Source organism: Leptonychotes weddellii, chromosome 14, assembly GCF_054177405.1.
Source record: "Leptonychotes weddellii isolate Sample4059 chromosome 14, ASM5417740v2, whole genome shotgun sequence".
NCBI classification, from domain to species: Eukaryota; Metazoa; Chordata; class Mammalia; order Carnivora; family Phocidae; genus Leptonychotes; species Leptonychotes weddellii.
In genome coordinates this window covers 77,832,830-77,852,076 of record NC_138382.1, presented here as the reverse complement: position 1 = coordinate 77,852,076, position 19,247 = coordinate 77,832,830, and the positions used below count along the sequence as shown (strand labels likewise).

Here is a 19,247-nt window from a genome sequence, read left to right as displayed (position 1 = left end):
CACACAGGCCTGAGTCTGGAGCCCAGGCCCTTACCCACCTGTTCCACTGCCACCAAGGAAAGCAACCCTGGGGCTGATAATTCTACTTCCCCCAAGGAGCTGGCACCCGGATCCCTGTCTGGGTCTTTGCCGACTCATCTTTCGGTGGTGGCGAGAGAGTTGTTAGCGTTTTCCCTTTAGGTGGGCGAAAATATCTATTTACCCTGCAAGGGAGCAGTCTCCGCAGGCAAATCCCTAACTAGCTAAATGGCTGTCTTGCCTCCGTGGCAGAGAAGACACCCACAGTGACAAATGAGCCACTCTGCAGGGAAATGTTTAAGTAGCACGTGTACCCACAGCACACCAACACAGATCGCCATCAACAGGGGGCTGGGGACGCGGGGGCCGGGTTGGGGGGTCTGCCCCACGGCCAGGCATGGCTCCCGTCCTAGCGCGACAGGCAGGACTTCCGGGGGTGGGGGGAGTGGGAGGGCGCACCGGACACTAGACCCCCAAGGTGGGTGTGGGGAAGGCATTGGTCGCCCCAGGCCCGGGTGGGTCAACAGGGAACTCTCACGGGACCCTCTCAGTCATGCAGGGGGTCCTTGAGGGGCGAACGCTAGAATGGGCCATGGTCTCAGGCAGGGGCGTTCATCCTGGGCACGCAGAGCTGTTCCAACAAGGGTCTTCACGGAGTGGGGGTGCACAGAGCTGGTGTGAGCCCACAGCCACAGCATGGATGGGGGAGTGAGAGACATCCCCCCACTCAACTTTTGCTCCCACCAATGCTGACCACAGTGGGTCTTGTGGGGCTCTGAACCCGGCTGGCTGGACACCGAGGTGTGGGCTCTTCTAGCTTGGAGATGATCTCGGGCAGGGGCTGCCGATTCCATTCACCCTGCAAAGAAAGGACCACGTGGTAAACTGAGGCTGGAGGGGTGAGACAGGGCACTGCCTTCCCAGCCACTTTCCCCCATGACCTCTTGGGTTCTTGCCCTCAAATTCACCTTGTCCCAAACTGAACTCACCCTCCTCCCCTCCGGTTGCTACTTGGGGGTCCTGACCTGGAGTCCCCCGGCCCCCCCCTCGACTCCCTGTCTGTCCCTCACTTCAATCCCCACCCAGATGAAGCAATCAGAGCCCCTGGGTGCAGGTTGAGTGCGTAGCCCCTCCTCCCCAACAAGGCTGCACCAAATGCCACTTTTACAACCACATCAGATGTCCACACCGAGTCTTTCTCGCCAGCCAGCATTAGCCCTGCCCTTGGTGCTGGGACTGTTTGATTCAGCGATTAATCCGCTCCCAAATGCCTGCAGGAAATCTGCCTCCCACACCTGCAGGCTTACAGATCCTTCCCCACCCTGCTCAGCACCAGCCCAGCCTCCACCAGCAGCTTGCTCATGCTCGCTCAATCTGGAATAAGTGAGATGCCTTTGAATCCCCGCGGGTCCCAGATAAAGAGACCCGCCGGCCCACAGCTTCAGACTGTTTGGCTTCTCACCTGCCCCTCCCCCTGCCCTTTATTTTTAGGCTCTGGCGGAGTTGCTGGTGCCCACCCCCCACCCCTGCTCACACCACCCACCGAGATTAGTCCTGGGGTGTGATGCCGCCCCGCCTGGAGGCGCTATCAGTCCTTCCCTCTGCAGGCCGTCTGTCTGTCTGGGGGCCTGTCTGCCACCCCCTGATTTCTCCAGGTGTTCAGAGTGAGCGCTTCCTTGCCAGCCTCACGCTGGGGTCCTCGGCGGGGCCCCGGGAGTAGAGGGGCAGCCCCCGGGGCTTGCGTACCTGGAAGCGGACAGCCGAGGACTTGTTGCAGTGCATGGAGATGGGAGCAAAGCCATACAGGGCCCTGAGCACGTCCCGGCTGAAGGAGTTCCAGGGAACCGAAGCAAACTGCTTGGGGACAGAGGCCTGAGGGCAGGTGCACACTTCCTCCTCATTGAACCTGGTGGGGAAGGAGACACAGCCCAGGCTGGGGTGGGGCCGGTGGGGTGGGGGGGGGTGGGAGGGGTGGTGACACCTCCCCCCAGCCCCACTGCCGCCAGGACGCCGTCTGGGCTCTGCCTGCCCGCCCGCGATGGCTGAGAGGCTCCCTCTCTCGAGTCGCCTTGGACAGGCTGGGAACGGCTGCTCCAGGGCTGGGCCGAGGGGTCTTGTCGGACCAAGTGCAGGCTCAGCAGGGAAAGGGCATGGGGGTCCCCGTGCCACGCCCGGGGACACTCGATGGCCCGGCACCTGTTCACCAGGTGGAAGTACTTCTGCAGGAAGCCGGGGTCCACGGCGCTCTTGCAGAGCTCCAGCTGCGTCTGGGGGTAGTAGTGTACGTAGTTGACGCACATCTCCTCCAGGATCCCGAAGCCCCCCTGTGGGAGGGGAAGGCGCCCGTCAGGACCCGCGCTTCGCGCGTGCACACTGCGCGCATTCACCGAGGGTTCTCAGTGAGCAGAGTGCCGCCTCCCTGGAATTCCGTCTCCCTCGGCAGGAAAGACAGACCACGCACGAACCAACAAGTCAGCCGGCAGCAACACGTGTGAGGAGGAGAACTACTACAGGGCGGGCAGAGAGGGGGACGAGTGTGCCCATTTTATGGATACAGAAACTGAGTCCCAGGAAAGGTAAGGGGCAAGGCCTGTGTGGACACAGCCTCCCCACCTTGGCCGAGGAGGGGTCCCCTGGGGACCCAGTGAGAGCCTGGGGACCGGGACGGTAGCTGCGAAGGCCCCTGTCTCTCGGGTGCGAGCGTTGTCACACTGTGGGAAGCTCAGTCTGTCTGTTGAGAGCCGCCCTGCCGTCCCCCTCCTCGGTCCCACCAGTGACACTGCGAGGAGGCAGTGGGGCAGCTGGGGCCGTGGCCTGAAGAACCTGGCGTCTGAGACACCGGGGTGCTCATGGGGCCTGGATATCCCGGGACGGGCCACCGGTCCCCCTCGAGGAGGCAGGTGAGGTAGGGAGCAGGGCCCTTGCAGAAGTAGCGCTGGGCGGGGTGGGCCTGGGGGTCCCCTTCACTCTTCTGGCAAGTTGCCCCCTCCTGCCCTCGGCCTCAGTGGGTTCACCTCCAGAATGGGGAGACGCTGCCCTCTGGCCGGGGGGCTTGCCTATGGCAAGAGAGCTCAGAGCTCTTGGCGCCTGGACCAGCCCTGCTGCCTGCTAGCTGAGGGCCCTTGGTGGCTCCACCTCACTGTGTCCTGGTGGCACCTGCCTCACGGGGTCCCGGCAAGGCTTTGAGGGTCCCTGAGCTCGGACAGGGTGAGCTGCCATGCGGAGGAAGCACTCCACTCCAGCAGCTGTTATGTGGACTGAGCCCCTCTCCAGATAGAAGAAGGGGGTGCGGGGTTTAGGCCAGGGCTGTGCGCCTGCAGAGCACTCCTGCTCCCTGAGTTTGCACCCATGGGCGCAGAGTAGTGGTCCCCCCAGATCCAGAGGGAGGGAGGAACCGCATGGCAAGAGCCTTGCAGGCACACGGCCCTGCGTTAAATCCCCGCTCCGCCTGTTATCGGCTGTGTGATCTCCGGCAAGTGTCTTCCCTCTCTGAGCCTCTTCTGTCACCTGTGAAAATACAGAGACTCCTACCCTGAAGCCTGGAGTGAAACAACTCAAATGTTCATCACTGGAGAATGGATCCACGGCTGTGGTCCATCCAGACACTGGCATGTCGCTTGGCCGTGAAAAGACGAGAAATACTCGTAACAGCTGGGGTGAACCCTGACGACGTGATGCTGAGAGCAAGACGCCCGTCACGAGAGGGCACAGATTCTAGGACTCCCTGTATCTGAAGGTCCAGGATGGGCAAACCCACAGAGACAGAGGGCGGGACAGTGCTTGCCAGGGGCTGGGGGCGGGGGGCGGCGGCAAAGGGGGGACGGTTTCTTTGGAAGGATGGCCAGTTCTAAACTTGACTATGCGGATGGTTGCACGCACCTGCGCACAGACGAAAAAGTCACTGTACTGCACACTTGAAATGGGTGAGTTGTTTGGTACGTGGATTGTATCTCGATAAAGCCATTGGAAAAACCACTGAATGAGCACCAAAAGTGGGGTGCCGTGTGGTCGACTGGGGTCCCGGGGGCTGTAGCCCCAGGTCTGTTCCACTGGGCACGTCATGGTTCCCAGGATAACTAGGGGCCTCGGTGATGAACGAGACGATTAGCAAGCCTCTGTTGGCCGGCGGTCAGTTTGCCAGGCCAGTCCGGGCTGGTGCTGCCGACCACACGTCATTACTAACAGCACAGCCTTTCACTCTGCAGAGTGCGCCGGCCACCTGCCCGCACAGCGAGCCTCGAGGACAGTGTCTCCCGGATGGACCCTCCTCCTGGGCTACCACAGGGCAGCCCAAATGCACCATGTCACATCCCTGCCGAGCAGAGTCAGCCACACAACCTACACGGTCTGCTCTTTGCCAGAAGCCCCAAAGGGAATGGTGTGAAGATGGATTTTCTGCAGCCTGCTTACTTTTGCCATCCACAGTCTGCAGGCTTGGTACCGGAGGTCTGAGGATGTTCTGGGTCCTCGGGGCCTTACTGCAGCCTCCCCTTTGCCCGGGCACTCACTCACCTCCCCCAGCCCGCACCTGACCACCCTCCCTCCTGGCCCGGGCCCCTGTGGCACTGTGCTGCTTGTCGCCTGCCCCTGGTGTGGCCTGCCCCACTGGTTGATGGAGCTCCATGAAGACAGGGATCGACCAGGCGCCCCTTGCCCCCGCGTCCGCACACAGGCGCGGATACGTTTACTACAGAGTCACGTGGGGAGCTCCTTCAACCACAGATGCCACGTTTCCCCACCCACATTCCGACTCCAGGTCTGGAGTGGAGCCTGTGAGTTTGTGTTTCTACCAAGTTCCCCGGGGGGAGCTGCGGCTGCTCACCCGGGGACCACACCCTGAGAACCGCCGGTTTACTGGATGAGTGAGGCAGGCCACCCCCTGCCCTCCGACAACCGACGCTCGAGGTGATGACTTAAGACTTGTCCTCATGAAAGCATAGAAAGCCCCGAATGGGACCCCCCCCCCCGCACTACCCTAGGCCTCACACACCCCACGGATAGGCAGCAGGGAAAAGTCAGGGTGACTTACCACAGTGGCCAGCTTCCTGTCTCCGGTGTTGTAGGTACAGGAAGTGATGAGCACATCCCCCTGGGGATCCAAGCCAATAGACGCTCATCAGCACCTGCGCACCTGGGGTAACAGGTGCACTGGGCCTGTCCCACGTTTGACCAAGCTACTGCATATGCCACCGCACGTGGTCATCAGCCCATTACTGAGGAACCCCGTGGTGGCCTCTGGGCCCCCACAGGTGCGGGTCAAAATCTGGGTGTCCCCGGGGACTGATTACCGTTGGCGTCTGTGGTTCCTGATCAGGTACACAGGTCACAGTAGTGCAGACTTTCGGCCATGTCACAGCCCATGGGTGAACTTGGGCCACCCCCTACCTGACCCGGAGGTCCCCTTCTGCATGATCGGGGCCCCGCCAGCGACCCCCATGCCCTTGTCTCTCCCTGAAGCTCTCGGGGTTTGTGGCCGGCTGATCCGGCAGGAGGACGCAGGTCACCCTGGGTGCTGCTGGCTCAGGTCTCCTCTGAGTCCTCTCTATGACGTCCTGGTGAGTCTTACCGCAGGATGGCCCCAGACCCTGCCCTGCGTGGACGTGGTTCTAGAAGACCTTCCCGCGGCCTCTGCCATCCCCCATCCGCTTCTGTCTCTCCTCTAGGGGGGCACTCCCAGCCCTCCCGGCCTCCCCATTCTTGACTGGCACTCACCGGGTGCACAGACACGATCTTCTTCAACATGCGGATCTCCTGGGTGGGCAGAGGGGAGACTTCAGACGGCTGCAGACCCAGCCCCCAGCCCCCTGTCCTCCCCGGCTCTCTGGGGCTGTGCTCCCAGACCCTCGGGGGGAAGCCAGGACTGGCTAAGTGTGGCCTCCGGCCAGGAAGGGATGAGAACAAGAAGGTGGTTACCCAGGACAGACTTACCATCGGACTGCCTGGGTCCCCTAAATTCTGCAATCAGCCGCATGCCAGAATCTACCATCAGAGTCCCTCCCCAGGATCGAATCTCCCAAAGAGAAGGGCTGGCCGCTGTGTGCTCTCGGGTGTCGGGGCCTGGCCCAGGAGAGGGAACCCACTATAGGGGTGTTCCTATGGCCGCGGGAGAGAGAAGGTGCCACAGGCCCCCAGCCAGGCCCTGAGCAGGCCCCTACCTGGAAGTGAGGGCTGTAGTGATCATCCCGGTTCACAACCTCCCTCTCTCGGCCGTCCCGGGCCAGCACGGTGACCACCTTTCTCCCGGTCAGGTGTGTGTGGAGCTGAGAGGCAAAGATGTGGATCCCTGAGGGAGGCAGGGCCTGCAGGGCAGGGGACGGCAGGGTCAGGGCCTGGCACGCGGGGGACCCGGGCTCCGGCTGCCGGCCCCGACCACAAGCCGTGGGACACAACGCCCAGTTTGCTTCCCCAGAAAGTCTGCATCGCCCGGCCTCATCTTTCTCCCTGGACGGCTAAGGCCCCCTTCTGGAAACGCAGCAGGGCATGAGTTGCCCGCAGAGCAATGTCATTGTCACCGCCCGGGTCTTCCGAAGCAGCAGAGGCTTGGGGTGGGGGGTGGACAGCCTGCTTCCTTCTCTCTGAAGCCCCTGAAGGCTGCTCAGTCCACTATCCATTTACTCAACAGACTTTAAGGGGAGCCCCCCCCAGCAGGGGCCCATCAAGGCGAGCACGGTGTGACCTCCTTGCTCTGCAGGCTCAGGTCTGGGGTGAGGCTGTTCCGTCCAGCGTCCGCCATGCGCCCACGCAAGCAGGCCCTCGGCCACCCTGCCGCACAACCTCGGGTCACCGGCACAGCCCCCGGGGGACCCTCCCCTGTCTCACAGCCGTGGCACTGACCACGTCCCATCGAGACGCCTTGCTTCACCTTCCAGGGAGAGGCCACTTTCCTGAACTTCAGGTGAATTTGGTTGAGACGGAACATTTCCTAAGGGGATTACACACTTGAAGCGTGTTCTTCACCGCCTGTCACCTCCCTGACCGCACAGCACCGTGCCCTGCTAGGCGCTGTCCACAGCGTTGGCAGCTCAGGGAGCTCCCGGGGCCGTGGCTCTGTCACCAAGCAACCCCGGACAGCGGCGCTTCCTGCACATGGGCTGATTTCTCTGTATGCCTTCCCCCTCGTGCCCTCCACCCACTACTGTCCTGCCCTCGGCATTAGGGAAACTTCGGGCCCCCTTACAATGATTTGAGGACCGGGGAACTGTACGGCCACACCTGTGACCGTTGGGCGTGGGGCCTGGGAGCCTCTGCTGACTCACGGGGCCCTGGGTTTCGCTACCCTGGAGGCTGGCCGCTCGCCCAGAGACGCGGGGGTCTGATGAGTGCACAGCGATGTGCCGTCCTGCGGCCTGGGGTCCCAAACACTATGCTTTTTCTTGGTTTGTCCATTTCGACAAGGATATCTCGACCACGCCAGCCTTTCGATTGCCGAATTTACGCCCCTTGGTGATCTGCTAAAGGAGAGGCAAGGCCAGACTCCGTGGAGCCCCTTCAACGAGTAGTCCACATAATGCAATTTTCAAGAAGAACGTACTGTTGGAAGGGGAAGAAGACTAAGGTGGGTTCTTTTTCTTTCCTCGCGGTAAAGTATTTGGAGACTTGCAAGAGAAGGCGGGTCTGTGTGCCCAGGCTGCCTAGAGGCGTTCTCCAGGGCAGGGCTCATAGCATCCTGGGGCCCCTTTCCCTGGTGCGTCCTGAGTAGGCCACCCCCCAGCTCCAGGCCCACGCCACGGAGCCTTTCACGTGGCAGGAGGCGTCACCGATGGGAGCTCTGGGGACATGGGAGGGAGCACCAGATGCTGGTCTCAGACCAAAGGAGCTCCTCTCCTGCACGGCTAATAGCTCTGTTTCTCTTTGGCTTGAGGACAGGTGGGAAGCCTGCAAGCTCGGGGGGCCCACGGGGAGCACAAGTCCACGTGGAGAAGCAACTCACTGGAGAGGCACATCCACTCCACACCTCATCACTGCAGCCTGGAGGGCGTTTTGTGAGATTTATTCAAACTGAAGCTCATGTCCTCTGTGCATGGCAATTTCTGGAATCTACCTGATAAAACGTGTCCCTGGCGTACAAGGAGTTCCCTGAAGCCTCTTGTGATGGGTGAAAAGTTGGCGGAGGTCTGCACGCTGGCGACCAGGGGGAGGTGAACACAGGAGGGGCTGGGCGAGGCAGGGGAGCTCCGAGGGCGCAGAATCCGGGGAGTCTCTGCTGCTCCTTGGGAGCGTTTGCTCCAGGGTCTGCACCCCACCTATGTTCCCACGGTCCTGAGAACGGTGCCCCCTGGCCTCGGCAGCGCAGCCCTGGTGAGGTCCACCGTGAAACCATGCTAGGCACAGGCATGTAGCCGCCAAAAGGCAAGTTACAGGACAAAGGTTTCCTATTCAGCTTGTTCTCTCTCAGACACCACATATAAGGGCATGTAGCAATTTATCGTCTGGCTGTTTGAGGGGGAGGGGAGCGGGTGCTGCAGCTGAGGGGGGCTCTAACTGGCCCTGCAGTGCCTGCACTGTGAGTGGGGAATGCACGTCTATTTTACTCACAGAATGAAAGCAGAGTTTCAAATGCAGCTCCAGGAAGCCCTGGCTGGCACGTGGTGTAGACCAGGTGGGAGCCAGGCTGTCCCTGGGGAGGGAGGCCCACAGAAAGGCTCCTTTGCACACACAGGGGAGGGAGGGCCGTGATGAAGCTGCAGGGTGGGGGATCCAAAGCCACGAAGCCGCCCTTCCTTGCTCACCACCCGTAGGACCTCCTCCCGGGAGCTGGGGCGAGGGAGCGGCAGGTGCCAGGCCCTGCCCCGCTTACCAGCTGGGTGCACTTGTCCGTGCAGTAGCCGGTAAGGACGAAGGCCGTCTCCTGCGGGGGGATGGCCATCACAGGCGTGTACACCAGCCCCAGCTCCATGATCCCCGCGTCGAAGCGCCGGAGCGTGGCCGTGTAGTGCAGGCGGATGCCTGAGGAGTCGCGCCGGCCTGGGAGGAAGAGGGGCGGAGGTGAGCGGATAGCTGCCCCCACGGGTCGCCCCAGTGCTCTGGCTCCAGCAGACCCCCAGCCCCCCTCAGCCACGCCGGCCCCCCCACACCTGCTCCCACCTGCGGCCCACACCAGAAACCAGCCGCCTTCGCTCCCACACCTGTTTATGCCAGGCACGCCCACATGGAAAGAAAGAGCCACTGTTTCTATGAAAACTAAGCGGATGCTTTGGAAAGTCTTGATAAAGGCGGGTAACTAAAACCGAGCGACGGCAGGCAGTGGGCCTGAGCTGCCTGAAGGTTATCTGGGATATCTGGGAGGCCGGCAGTTCCTCAGTTGGGTTTTGCAAAGGCTCCATGTTCCTCCCACGTGCAAAGGAATCTGAAGGGGAATCTACCTGCAGGACGACCTGTGGGGGCATCTGTGCAAACAGGAGGGCAGGGAACGGCGGCTGCCCCGTCTCATAGAGGAGTCTCAGCGCCCTGGCCAAGGTGGGCCAGCGCGCGTGTCTGTGTGCTGAAGATGCACCTAAGGTGCATCCTTCTTGCTGCCTCCCACTTTACTCCTCTGATTACCGCCTGCAAGATCAAGGTGCACCCCGGGCACGCATCTGAGGACATCACGGGGCATTGAGCAGGAGCCTGGAGCGCTGGAGCAGGGCCGGTGTCCACTGTTCCACCCCCTGGCTCGTGCACGGGCCCAGACTCCACTTGGTCAACAGCAGTGTGCTGTGCCCTCTCGGACAAGTCACTGTCCCTCTCTGGGCCTCTCTGGTTCAAAGTTAAGAGCCTCTTCCAAAGGAGAACACCGTGCTTCTGCCCATCACTGTCCAGCCACACCTGCTGGCTCTTCTTGCGGTTTGCTAATTGGAGAGTCCATAAGCTCCCTGGGCAGGCCTCCTGGTGGTCACACGAAGCTGACGGCCAGAGGTCACGGACGCTGGCAGCCAGAGGCACGGCCACATAACCATGTGGCCTCCAGTAGCCCCCTGCTCTACCCCTGCCTGGAATCGGTCAGCCGAGTCCCTGAGTACTTCAGTGCAGAGCCCTGGCCTGGCCCCACGGGCCCAGCCACTCAGAATGTACAGGGGAGCTGGGATATGGGCAGGGGAGGCCATGCAACTGAAGAATCATCCTCCCCAATTTACAGATGTGGAAACTGAGTCTCGCAGCCTGAGCTGAAGACTGCCCAAGATCACAGGTCTGGAAAGTGACAGAGCTGCGATCTGAGCCCAGGGCGTTGCCAGGGATCTGGCGGTCTCCCTGCTCATTCGCCCTAAGGTGGAGCCAAGAACGCCCCTCTTGCCTCCGCCTCCCCCTTCCCTACTCCAGCCCCCCCGCACCCCCCCCACCCGCCCTGCAACATCCAAACTCAGCCTCTGTGTCTCTGGGCCGGTTACATCAGAGGATAATAATAAAAAGGCGATGCAATTGGTTAAAATTCAGATGGGGATTAAATAATGAAATAATTGTGGCATTTTGATATTTATAGCCAAGCGGCCCATCTCCAGATTTGTGAAGTGACAGAGCGTCCTTATATTTGGCAAAGGATCCATAAATATAACCAGATAATCAGGAAGAGACAGACCTCCCTGACGGTTAAGGAGTTTTCAAAAATCCATTTGCTTTCAGGTTTTAAATGAGCAATAAATCCCACATCATGCTAAAGCCCCAGCTGACTTATGCCCTTCTCTGTGCACACTGTAGGTAATTCCAGTGGTGGCAGAAAATATTAGTTATGCCGCCGGGAGAAAGATCGCTGGCAGCCATTGGCGGGGCACAACCCGGGGCCCACATGCAGCTGGGAGCTGTGTGTGGGAGCTCTCCCAGCCTCAGGACAGCTGCGGGGGGCCAGGGGGCCCCCCGTCAGGGTCACGCAGCTCGAGAGGGACGGGCTGGGGCCCAGGCTGGAGCTCCCGTTCTCATCTCTCAGGCTATTTCTTCTCCTCGCTTCCACAAATGAAAGTAAGTGTCCTTTTAAAGAGAGAGAGGGAGAGGGTTATGTGGCCGCATGTGGTGGAAGGTGCTGGTGTTGCAGACGAAACGTTTCAGTTCCTGACCCCGTTACAACTGGCATCACCATCCTAAAGATCGACTCTCGTTGTCCGCCTGCAGGCGCAGGGTGATCCAGCAGCTACTGCTGCACAGGGCAGACCTCACTAACGAACGACAGTGCTACCCCGCTGGGCCCCGGACAGCCTCAGATGCCTCTCCGACAGGGAGCCCCGTGCAGCTGCGGAGGATCCACTGGAGGAGCCCATAAGCAAAGCCTGTTTGCCACCCCCGACCCGAAAACATGTGCATAGAAAATCCCAGACGCGTGCTCAGATGCAAGCGTGCCTTTGCTCTGCTGGGATGTGTTTTGAGAAGCCAGGGAGGAGCACCCAGTCGGAAATGCTCCCAGTTGAGCCAGGGCTCTTCCCTCGACCTGAAAATAATCCCGGGGGCAGTGCCTCCCAGGGCTCAGGCCGTCAGAAGGCGGGTTCTGGGCCCTGGATGGCCTGCACCTGCCGTCCTTCCAGGTGCCCTGTTGTGACCCAGCCTGTTGTGGGGACGGCAGAGACATCGTGCCTGGGTGCCAGCGGCCACCCTGTTGGGGAGGGGCAGCTGGGGATGAGAGGCAGCTACTGGTCTGAGCAGCCTCGGAGAAGTGGGACTTCCAGGGAAATAGGGCACAGCGCTCCGGCCCGGGACCTCTCTTCACTGACCTTGAACCTGTTGACCCCACTACAGAGCAAGGAGGGGGTGTGGGGAGGAGGTGGGCCACTTGGACTCCGACCAAACCGGTATCTAAGTGATTCCTTACGGCTTTGGAGTCCGACCAACCTTGCGGGTTCAAGTGCAGTGCAGCCACCAGAGAGCTGTGACCGGGGTCCCCGCCAGCCTAGACCCAGACCTCCTGGCCCCACCTACTCACTTCATGGCCCCGGTGGGAGTCCCTTCAGCCTGGGCCTTAATTTCCTCATCTGCAGATGGGCATGCAAGAAGCCTCTGCCTCCCTTTTCCAGAGGGTGGTACCTGGCAATTATGCTTGTGAGGAAGATGGGGGTGCTGCACTCCCACTGTGTGGGGTGCAACGATGAGCCGGCCGGACGGGGCCCTGCCCCAGGGAGCCCACTACAGTCTCGGGAGAGGAACAGAAGGAAAGGCGTAAGAGGGGCGCCTGCCTCCATGGGTCGTAAGGAGGCTGCACTGCAGGGAGGGGGGTCCAGTGCTGGGCAGACACCCCAATCACCTCCCAGAATGGGCATGTCCGAGCCCGAGGACTCCGAAGGGAGGACAGAGGCGGGGGTAGAAACACATGCTTAGAACTCCCTACCTTGGATCTTCAGCGGGTTGTGGTAGTGAACTTCTAGACGGAGATATCTGGAGGACCCGGGGCCCCCAAAGGCAAGGCCTGCTTCCTCCGGGTAGTAAAAGGCCTGCGGGGGATGGGTGGGGGGTGAGGAATCAGACACAGGCAAACTGGTGTCTCACAAGGGGTTCCTCCCAGACGGGGCTTGGGGCAAACCCACCCAGCTGTTGGGGCCTGAGCTGTGGTGGCGGGTGTTGGCAGGGCAGCGGGATTAGAATGGTGCTCTCCCGCTGATGGGCAGCTCACTACCAGCCCACCCGGATATCCTATTCAACTCGAGGTCAGGGAGTAGGGGGAGCTGGTGTCCCGGGGGCGAGCGTACCCCCCAGGCCCTGCGCATGGCCCTGCCTCGCCCTCCTCTGCATGGGTGGAAGCCCCGTGGATGCAGCCCGCGGAGGTCACAGCACCTGCCACCCACCCGCCAGGACCACCCGGTGCACCCTGTGCACGAACCCCCAAGTCCAGTGGGGAAGCAAGATCAATACTCACCAAGTACCTACGCTCAAATTTTGCATTTTTATAGAACAGCCACAAAGGCTGGAAAAAGCCTCGTGGCCCAAGAGGGCTGGAAGAGAGACGGAGCTGGGGGTGGCGTTATGTGGGCGGGGCCCTCTCCGGTGGCCTCACGAGCGCCCTCTGGAGCCCCCTGCTCGGAGGCCCTCAGAGGTGGGGGGACACAGGGTGGAGGAGTTGGGGCCCCCACGGCTCCGGGGAGGCGCAGGGCCCGCACCTTGGCACCCAGCGCCCAGGCGGCTAGCACGTGGCGGCAGTAATTGAGATGGTCAGGCTTCATCTTGGAGTCGCAGGGCCCGCTGAACTGAGGGAAGCTCTCGAACTGGGCGGTGCACTGGAAGACCTCCATGTGGTGGACCAGGGCTTCGTTGCCCTTGGTGACAATGGGCTCGTACTGGGGGAGCGGGAGGGCACTGAGCCTGGGGCCACGGACACCTGCCTGCCCGCCAGCAGCGCCCCCCACCCCCGTGGGCCTCTACTTGCCCATCTGTAAAATGGGAGGGTTAAGGGAAGCAATTTCCAGGGGCGCTTCTGGGGCCCGGGGCTTTGAAGGGGGAGCCACCAACCCGAAACCAGGCAGAATCTGCCAGAAGCCCACAAAGAGCTCCAGAGCGAAGGGCATGAGGATCGCTGCAAGTCATTTCCTGATAAGGTGGGGACAGGAAGGTGTCCTCGTGTAAGCGTGGCCGTGGCCGGGCAAGGACACAGAGGCTGCCCTGAGGCCAAGCCTGAGCCAGTAGACCAGGCTGGCCACCCCTGTGTGACTTTGGGCACTCGCACAATGTCTCGGGGCTGCACTTTCTGTGTTGAGCATGCACCACTGTGGAGATGGAGGGGGTCCCTGCCTCCCTGTCCCCCAGGGCCAGGAAGAGAGCTGGTGCCCTCACATCGTATCTCTGGGTGGGTGTTTAGAGCAATTGAGCTGCCTTTTCATGAAGGGGGATGTGACCTGACAGATAGACAGAGGCCCTTCTAGTCCCAGGGGAAGACGCAGAAATCAAAACATCAGTGTCCTTTGGTCCAGTCTGGGCAGTGGGGGCACAGGTGCCCTGGGAGGCTGGGGGCTGAGCAGGTGACAGGGTGCCTGGGGTTCAGGCAATGGGGGGACCCCTGGTGCAAGGGGTTCATGAACCATGAATGGCTTTCCAGGACAAGGATGTCTCCCCAGCGGCCTCTGAGGCCCCAGGAGGAAGCAGAGATGGGCCCTGGGACCCGCCTCCCCCCCAGGTACCATGACGATGTGGTGCCGGGAGAAGCCATCTGGAAGCTCGGTGATGTAACACCAGTATGTGGTCTTCTGGCTGGGGATCAGGATGTCTGGGGTGTGGATCTCCATGGAGTGCATGTCCGAGGGCAAGGCCGGGACGGAGATGTTGGGCTTTAGCAGCTGCACCCTCTGCAGCCCAGTCTGCAGCGCCGACGTGTTGATGGCCTCCAGCGACCCGAAAGGCTCCTCCAAGATCCCGTACACCAGGTGGACGGTACCATCCTGCAGCCGAGACACGCAGACCCCCCCGCCCCACCAGAGCTGGGCTCCCGTAACCGGGCGCTGCTAGGTCCCTGCCACCTCACCTGGCAGGTGACATGCCCGGCTCCTGTCTCTGTGAAGGAGGGCATCTTTGAGGATGCAGCTGAGATTCCGTCCCCGGCTAATCACCCCCCAGCCCACAGCTTGCACCAGGCATTAAATACATGTTTTCTTTGCAAATATGATCTATCCACATTCGCTAAGCATCCATTCTGCCAGCCACTGCTGGGCCACCTGAGAGCCAGACCGGCTGGCCCCCCTCAGATATCTGTCCCCTCCAGCACCCCCAGGGCCACCGGGGATCAGGTGTGGGTCATTTCCTCGGGTCCAGTGAACAGCCTGGCGTGAGAAGTCAATGACCCCGTGAAGGGAAAAACACCAAACTGGGGCTTCTCAACAGTCGCAATGAGCTTGGAGAGTTGTGCTGTCCCACTGAAGCCGGACAGTGCAGGCATAGAAAGTTCTAGTCGGCACCGTGCTAGAGGTCACAGACAGACCCAAGGAGGCGAGAGTCTGGGCTTGGCTTTCCCCCACCGTGCTGCCAGGAATGTCCGCCTGTGTCTACACGTAGGATGTGGGCCTACATGGATGTGTTTTCTGGGCACCAGTGGATGCGTGCGTATGTTTGTATTCGTGGTGGGCAGCCCCTTTGCTCTCTGAGTTTACATAAACCTGGGGCCCCTGTGACAGCTCTCACCTAAGGACATATCAGAGCCTCAGGCTGTGGGCTCCCCCACACCCCGAGGCTCTGAGCTGAGCACACATACGCCGTGGCTGCACCCCGTGCAAAGTCCTTGGAGAGGGTCCTCTGCCTCTCCTTCCTTGCCTCGTCCATGGGGACGGTGGCTCAGGAGTGTAAGGACTCCACGGGCTGCCGTTGGTCCCCGAGCCAGTCCTTCCCCTGTCTGGCCTCAATCTCCTTGTCTGGCACACAGACAGCCCATCACTACCAGACTGGAAAGATTGCACACGGTGACCAAGGTCAAAGTGCGCTGGAAAATTAAAAGAATTTTGTCTTCAAGGCCAAGCTGGGTGGTTTTTCCCTAATGGGTGTGTTGGAGCAGCTCGAGAAGCCTAGGGGGTTTTTAGGATCCACGGTGGCTCTGAACTCCTAGACGGAGCTGCTAGGGCCTTGCAGGTCACCCTGCTTCTCCTGCACTTTATAGACATGTCAACCAAGGAGGTCTGGAGGGGGGAAGGAACTGTCCCAAGCCTCGCAGCCCATTGGCAACCGGACAGTTAGTGAAACCGGGTCTTCTGGGCTCTTTCCAGAATTCCACCTGAAGATGAGGGACCAGAAGGAAAGAAAGTTGGGAGCAAGATCATTGTGGTCCCAGTTTGAGAGGCTTCGGGGCAGGACCCGAATCTAGAAATATCTCGGCTACGAGTCAGTCAGGAGTACTTCTTGAAGGGACCAGAGGCTGATGGCAGAGCTGGTCCCTTGTCCTCACCCAGCACCTCTGAGGTCCCTCCCTGGCTTTCTCTCTGTGCACAACGGGGCCCAGGGGCGCTGCCCTAGGTCGTGGGGGTACTCCATGATCTCCTGAGCACATGGGGCCACCACCCACCTCAATGAGGTAATCCTTGGGGTCACAGGTGCCAAAGGGCCTCTTGAAGAGCAGACACAGGCCTTCTGGTGTCCTCTGCGCCTGCAGCAGCTGGTAATCCTGCTGGGAATCCAGGTGGATCTGTCCCCACTGGTCACTCCAGGCATCCTGCAGAGACAAATTCTGACCCTGAACACCAGGGCCAAGCAGTAGGGCCGGAGCTCAAGGTTGGTTGCTCCCAGTGTGTCTGTGGGTCCGGGGAGTGCTCCTGGGTTCGCGGGGGGGGGGGGGGTCACTCCCACTTTCTGGGTCTGGCTGGAGATGGCAGAATCAAGCTCTAATTCCACTCGCTTCCTCTGCTCCTTGAAGCAGGGCTCTCAAATGCCAACCAGGATTCACCAGGGCTCGGTAAGGACAGACATCTCTCCACACATCTCTGAGACCCCAGGTGAGAGGCAGAGCTGGGATGGGGACTTGGGCCCTGGACACCCCAGCGTACCAGGACAGTGGGCCCCGAGAAGCCATCTGGACCACGTTCCCAGACCTCTGGGCAACCAGAAGGTGCCATGATGGGGAATGGGTACCTTGGACAAATACCGCTCCCCTTGGTCTGCAGAGGGAGGGGTCGTGACAGCACCTGGAGCCATAGAGACTGGGCCAGATGGGGGAAGCAAGGGAGAAACCAGCTGGGGCGTTTAAGGTGGCTCTCTCTCCCCGGTGCCCACCCAGACCTCGAGCACCCCTGAGAGTGAGCTCCACCTTAAACACTTAAACAGAGCCCCAGGCCTCTTGCTCCCCTCGTCTAGCCCTAGCTCTGCCTGGAGAGAGTAAACTGAGGCCCAGGGAGGAAGTGGGCCTGCTGCATTTTGCCGGGACGTTAGTAGGTGGTGGATCTGGCCAACCCTGGCCTGCCCCTACCACCCTCCCTCCCCTACTCCTGTGCACCTGGCTGTCAGGCCTAACAGTCCAGGGTCCTTCAGGCCAGTGTAGGGAAAGAAATCACCTGCAGAGGATGCTCAGAAGGAGGGAAGAACCACCCCCACCCCCACCCCCACCCCCCAGGCCCCCGCCACAAGACTCTGTTCCCATTCAGGAGCACCACGAGCCCTTGGCCTTAGGATTCTTTTTAACCCCGTACCCAGGCCTAAAGCATGTTCTCTTCATTTCCTTGAGAAAGAAAGAAACCTGCAAAAGAGTTTGCAAAATTTCCCCTAGAGAAAAGCACCACCGCGAAGCTCCTGCTAAGGGACACTACCCATTTGCAGGACTAATTTTAAACAGAGGCAGAAAGTTAGTTTGATCTTCAGCTGGAAATCTAGAATATATTTGTTGAATATATGGCTCAAGGAGGAAAAACAAGTCTGACATTTGTTTGCACAGGAATTTGTTGTGCAAATTAATCTCGCAGCGTGCGGGAGGGCGAAGTCACCCTGGCTCTCTTGGCAGCCAGGAAAAGCTGCCCCGAGAGGAGCTAGCACTCCTGATGCAGGGGCCCAGGGACTCCTCTGGGAATGGCTGATGGCTCAGAGCTGGGGCTGTCCCAGGTCTTTCTGGGCTGGGATCCCGCTGAGCCACGGAGCATCCTTGTGTGGGGGAGATAGCGCAGCCAGATCTGGGCCCCCACCCGGCACCTCCACCCTGTCCTACCTGGGCGGCCCCAAGCATTTGGCTCCAGCTCGCTCGCTCAGCCTCCAGCCGCCCCTGCTGAGCTGTGGTGGGGGCTGGGTGGAGCACCGCTGGGCTCCAGCAATATCAGCCGCCGTCAACTCCCCTGAACTCACAACAACCCAAAAATGTGGAGGGGGATTACTGTCCCCATCCCTCAGATAAGGAAACCAAGTCCTGGGGCCAGGAGCTGGCTGCACAAGTCAGGACTCCTAGCTCGGCTCCGACAGGTTCCCCCATTGAAGTGAAGTAAGAGGATCCCTCCTCACAGATGAACAAAGTGCCTCCTGACTTTAAAAAAAAAGTTTAACCCTCCTGTGTATGTTTTTGGGGAGAGAGGTGGGCTTCATCCCCATAGAGGTCCTGGCGACCAGGCCCATTTGGGGCAGAAGGCGGGAGGAATGGCTCACGGCGGCTGGCAGCCCCCGCCCACCTGCACCTCCCTTCACCTTGTAGAGCACCCCAAAGCCTCTCTATCTCTGGTTTGGAGGGAAACCTCTCCTTCCTCCACACTTTCCAGGAAGAAGAAGGGTACATTTTGGAGGCAAGGAGTCAAGAGCACATCCTGTTTCAGGTCAGCTCGGTAGGTTTGTTCCACACCTGGGCCGGTGGGGGGCGGGGTGTCTGCACCTGCTCACTTCACCCTCGTGTGTGAGCTAGGTCCGTAGATGCTGTGTCCTGGGCAGTGGGTGTGCGCGCCTGGTGCTGTGCTCGGCCACGTGCGACCCCTAGGCCCACGGGCGCGGGGTGTGCAGCAGGGTGCGCTGGGTGGTGTTGGCGCCGAGGGGAGACATGGGGTCCGCCCTCGCGAGGTGGGGGCAGTGTAGTACCTTCATTTATGTGATGTGTGTGTCCTTGGGGCGCAGCAGCGCTCCTTGGGTGCTCTGCGTTCTGTTCTGGAGTGTGCGGTCAGAGACCATGGTGGGCATCTATCTCCCATTTTGTCTTCAGATGGGCAGCCCTGAGACGCCCAAGCTTGAGACACGGACTCTGCTATGATCAGAGGGAAGAGGAACGGAGAGGCGGGAGAATTTCCTTTGCTGGGTTAAGGGGAGTGAGTGTAGGATGAAGGTCGGCTGGGGGCTGGGTAGGGACAAGGTCAGGAGCACGGGGGCGGCGGGGAAAAACTTACCCCACAATAGGCGTTGTCCCCGTCGGTCCAGAGCACGACCAGGTCAGCGTTCTCCAGCTCCCCACGGTCCGACATCCCAAACAGGACCCCGGCCTTGAGCTCCTGCACCAGGAGCTGGAAGTAGACAGTTTCCTGCGTGTAGCTGATGTTCCAGGAGAGCTCCAGGGACCCCTCGGGGTCCAGGGATATTCGGTAGGGGAAGGGACTCTCAGGGGGTGCCGAGCTCTGCAGTGCGGCCACCAGGATGACCAGGAAGACAGCCACTGCCGTGCCATACATGGAGGCTGCCTCACGCATGCTGGGACTGGGGACCTGCATGGCTCCGCGAGCTCGGCCGCCCCACTGGGACATTTATGTCCCGGCCCTCCAGGGGGTGGGCCCAGGCTGCACCGCTAATCACATTTGTCTGGTGGGGAATTCAATTGTCCCGGTGACCCTCCCAGCAGCCTGTGCCCTGGGGCAAACCCTTTGCCTCCCTTGCTCTCCTAATTGTCACTAATGACACATGGGCATCATCAGTGGGAA

The 19,247-nt window shown here is 60.6% G+C and overlaps 1 protein-coding gene across 1 annotated transcript; it reads right to left on the bottom strand.

The window, feature by feature from the left end:
* Positions 1 to 304: 304 nt before the first annotated feature.
* DBH (dopamine beta-hydroxylase) lies at positions 305 to 19,040 on the bottom strand. Its single transcript, XM_081802647.1, has 12 exons — positions 18,723 to 19,040; positions 15,947 to 16,093; positions 14,082 to 14,339; positions 13,068 to 13,244; positions 12,302 to 12,404; positions 8,816 to 8,982; positions 6,174 to 6,317; positions 5,731 to 5,769; positions 5,048 to 5,107; positions 2,215 to 2,342; positions 1,765 to 1,924; positions 305 to 877 (listed from the first exon to the last, which is right to left on the bottom strand). Exons 1-12 carry the CDS (start codon positions 19,038 to 19,040, stop codon positions 746 to 748), a joined length of 1,833 nt encoding a protein of 610 aa, XP_081658773.1. The 3' UTR covers positions 305 to 745.
* Between the last annotated feature and the right edge of the window lie 207 nt (positions 19,041 to 19,247).

Coding starts and splice junctions, on each gene's coding strand:
- DBH (XM_081802647.1), bottom strand. CDS start 19,040: ATGCAGGTCCCCAGTCCCAGCATGCGTGAGGCAGCCTCCATGTATGGC. Junction 8,983..12,301: donor CAACCCGCTGAAGATCCAAG/GTAGGGAGTTCT, acceptor TCTTCCTCCCAG/GCCGGCGCGACTCCTCAGGC. Junction 5,770..6,173: donor ACTACAGCCCTCACTTCCAG/GTAGGGGCCTGC, acceptor CTGCCCACCCAG/GAGATCCGCATGTTGAAGAA.